The sequence below is a fragment of the Zingiber officinale genome, chromosome 8B, assembly GCF_018446385.1.
Source record: "Zingiber officinale cultivar Zhangliang chromosome 8B, Zo_v1.1, whole genome shotgun sequence".
Lineage (NCBI taxonomy): Eukaryota > Viridiplantae > Streptophyta > Magnoliopsida > Zingiberales > Zingiberaceae > Zingiber > Zingiber officinale.
In genome coordinates, this window is record NC_056001.1 from 11,884,452 (window position 1) to 11,887,823 (window position 3,372).

Below are 3,372 nucleotides of genomic sequence, written 5' to 3' on the forward strand. Positions count from 1 at the left end.
TTCATAATTCCCAAATGGATTTCCAACACACAGTTTGTCATATGGTTTCGCGAACAAATTTCCACCATTCCCAGAGCATCATATCATTTTTTGAACGGATCGCTAATATTATGCAGAACATAACTGAGTGACATGCAAGGACAGATATAAAGGTCTCCGGCTGAGATATATGCAACATAATACACAATTGAGCAGAATATACAAAACATAATCGAGTAGCTTAATAGAAACGACCGATCTTATGGGCCGACCGAGACATACTCAACTGACAATATGAGCAAAGAATCCTAACAATCTGTCAGAATAACAACCACATGTTAGAGAATATTTTTCTGAAACATTCTTCAATAATTATTGTGTCACTCATTAGCTGACCACTTATAACAACATATTTCTTCAACAACTTCAGTAATGGTATAAACTATAAATAATAAAAAAGTATATATATGGGTAAATGGAAGATTCCTTGAACAATTATTGCACATTGTCAAGGTTGTACACTCACCGTTACCCCAACAAACTCTGACATCACTAGCCACCTCATGATTGCGAGGCCTATGAGAGGTAATATATAAAGGGAAGTTATCTCGTTGAGAAGGTATGTTCTTTGAATATCTGACATTTTCTCGTGCGTGTGTTTTTTACTGCTCTTTATTCACCCGTCTGGGAAGATACTGACTTGAGCATCGGAGGACCCTCCCTAGGGAGCCCCCTGGTTTCTACACGCTGACATTTTATTAGCTTGTCTCTGTGTGCGCAGGGTCAAAAGGAAGCTTCTCTCAAGAGTGAAAGTTTTTCTCACAGTCAACCACCGATCTACCGTGTCCAACGTGTCATCTCTATAACTTTCAAATAAGATCAACGCTCATCCCAGACAAGGACGGAGCCAGACACATCCCTACTCGGGTTGTAGCCCGGGTGCCTAGTAGAGGTGAAAAGAGAGAAAACTCAAATTGACAAAAGAAAAAAGGGGAAAGCCAAAGAGAAAGAGGAGGTTAGCCCAGAAAGTGTTGGCTCTCATGACCCATAGTCCGGATAGATCATCCGGACTGACTCAGCCCATGATCCCAAATAGCCCTTATAGCCTATTGTAATAAGTTCGGATACCTCTAACCAACTGTACGTAGGAACCATTTAAGGAGGCATTCTGGTTCACAGAGACAGTTGAGCGGAAAATGCCATCGGATCATTTTACGCCGCTTGACGATTCCACTAACTTTCGGCAAGCAAACAAAACTTGACAGGATTTTAGCCCAAAAAAGTCAAGATAAGTAGCTTTTCTTCCAACACGGAAAATAGAGACAGTGATTTCTGCCGCAGCAATGCAAAATATGATGCAATCACAATAACAGAAAAATATTCTTAATCCTTATTTAATTTTCTCAATCTAATCTTGTTAACGGCCAGAAGCAGCATTCAACGCGTCAAAAGAATCAAAGCAAAACAGACATATAAACAGATGATTTTTTTATGTTGGGAAAAAATCGATGTCCTTCATTTGTTCTTGAATCGGAATATCAACTACTATCAAGTATGTATTGTTGAATTCTAACCTAAAGTTTAATTGATCATTCCTCGTACCACGACATGCAGCTCAACCCCACCAGCACCTCGACGATGGTCGCCTCCGTCTTCTCGAAGTCGGCGAAGTGCAGCGTTTGCAGCAGCAGCGCCCGCGGCCGGGTGTAGAATCGTTTCTCTCTCTCCATGGTGCGCTCCTCCTGCCACCGCAACGTGTCGCGCGCAACCGGCCCCAGCCAGCCCAGGATCGCCGCCACAGCATCCTTCCACCCCTCAGCCATCGAGGCGTCTGCAGACGACTTCCCGCCTTCCCTTCGCCAGCACTCCCTCAGCTTCATCGTCACCGCCGCCCGCATCCCCGACGGCATCATCTGGAACAACTCCTCTCTCGCCGCCGCCGCCGCCGCCGCTGCATCCTTCTCCTCCTCTTCCTCCTCCTGAGGACCCGTTAGTTGTCGTTCTTGATACACCTCCTGAGCCGACAATATCAAGTTGGCGTACCGAGACGCGAGCCCCGATCCGCCGACAGTGCTCGACGGGGATTCTTTCAGCAATTTTCTCAAACGGTCGAATGGCGTTGGTTCGAGCGTATCATTGGCCGCCACACTCAATATCGGAGCTGAATTCCTCAAGGATTGCACCTGCTGCGGCACCACGCGGCGATCCAACGGCCCGGAGGAATGCTTGCCGGGGTGACTCGGGTTAAATTGGTGGATTTGGTGGCGGCTGGGAGGCAAACCTAGGACGCAGGGGCCAAAGACGTCGCAAATCCTGGCGAAGACGGTGACGACTGCTCGGACCATGAGCTCCACCGTCTTGTCGTAGGTCTTGTTCCACAATGACTCTTCCTTGAGCCGGCGGACCCTGTGGCGCTGCGCACGAAGCTCCAAATGGATCGGATTCAGCGCCGAAGTCACGCCCGGCGGCTTCGGCAACGTAATTGGACCACTATGCTCTCGCCACTGCTGCTGCTGCTGCTGCAGCTCAATCCGCTTCTCCGAAGCCTCCAGCTGATTGAGCACCTCCATCTCCGCATAGAGATCTGATGTCGTCGCCACGTACCTCTCCATCCTCTCCTTCCGCTTCTCCACCCGCTTTGCGGTGGAGCCGAGGCCGAGGCGGTCGAGGTCGGCTGTGGCGCGGACCTCGCGAAGGGACAAGGGGCTGCCTAGGGCGCCGGCCTTGAGGTCGGAGTAGAGCCGGTCGAAGCCACGAAGCAAGGGGTCGCAGCACTTGCGTCCGAGGAAGGAGACGGTGACCGCAGCCTTGTCGAGCTCGGCGAGAATCTCCGCGCAGGCAACCCGGAGTAGAAAGGCCTGGTCATTGGAGATCAGGTAGGCGACGCCTGGGGACCTCATGTCGACTCGCAGGCGGCGGACCTCATCGTCGGCAAGGGAGTGGTGGAGCGAGACAAGGCGCGACATAGCGGCGGCGGCTTCGAAGGCGAGGATTCCTACGACGGGACGATGCGGAAGATCGAAACTGGATGCTCGGCGAGGTCGGAGGTCGGCGAGAACCTTAGAGACTCCCATGATCACCGATCGCAAAACCTCTGTTGGTACTCTGTTCTTGTGATTAAATTAATGGTGGATTAGATTTTTATGGAATTTACTGGGTGAAGCGAGGGAAGGGGAGGGGGCTATGATATAAGAGGTGGGCGAGTGAGATGGGCATGGCCATTTCCGGGAGGTTCGACGCGGTTGCGAGATTTCCGACGGATACAAAGGGAGGAAGAAGATAAGGTCGTTGGTGTTCGATCGGTCGACATTGCTAGTGACTCATTTACGGTTCATTCTTTTGACTTCAATTAACGATCATATATTTTTTTCCATTAATTAATTCGTTGGCAAA

General features: G+C 49.8%; 1 protein-coding gene across 1 annotated transcript; it reads right to left on the reverse strand.

The window, feature by feature from the left end:
• Positions 1-1,568: 1,568 nt before the first annotated feature.
• Positions 1,569-3,053, reverse strand: LOC122013509 (protein PSK SIMULATOR 1-like). Its single transcript, XM_042569781.1, has 2 exons — positions 2,087-3,053; positions 1,569-1,930 (listed from the first exon to the last, which is right to left on the reverse strand). The coding sequence occupies exons 1-2, from the start codon at positions 3,051-3,053 to the stop codon at positions 1,569-1,571; spliced, it is 1,329 nt and encodes a 442-aa protein (XP_042425715.1).
• Positions 3,054-3,372: the final 319 nt, after the last annotated feature.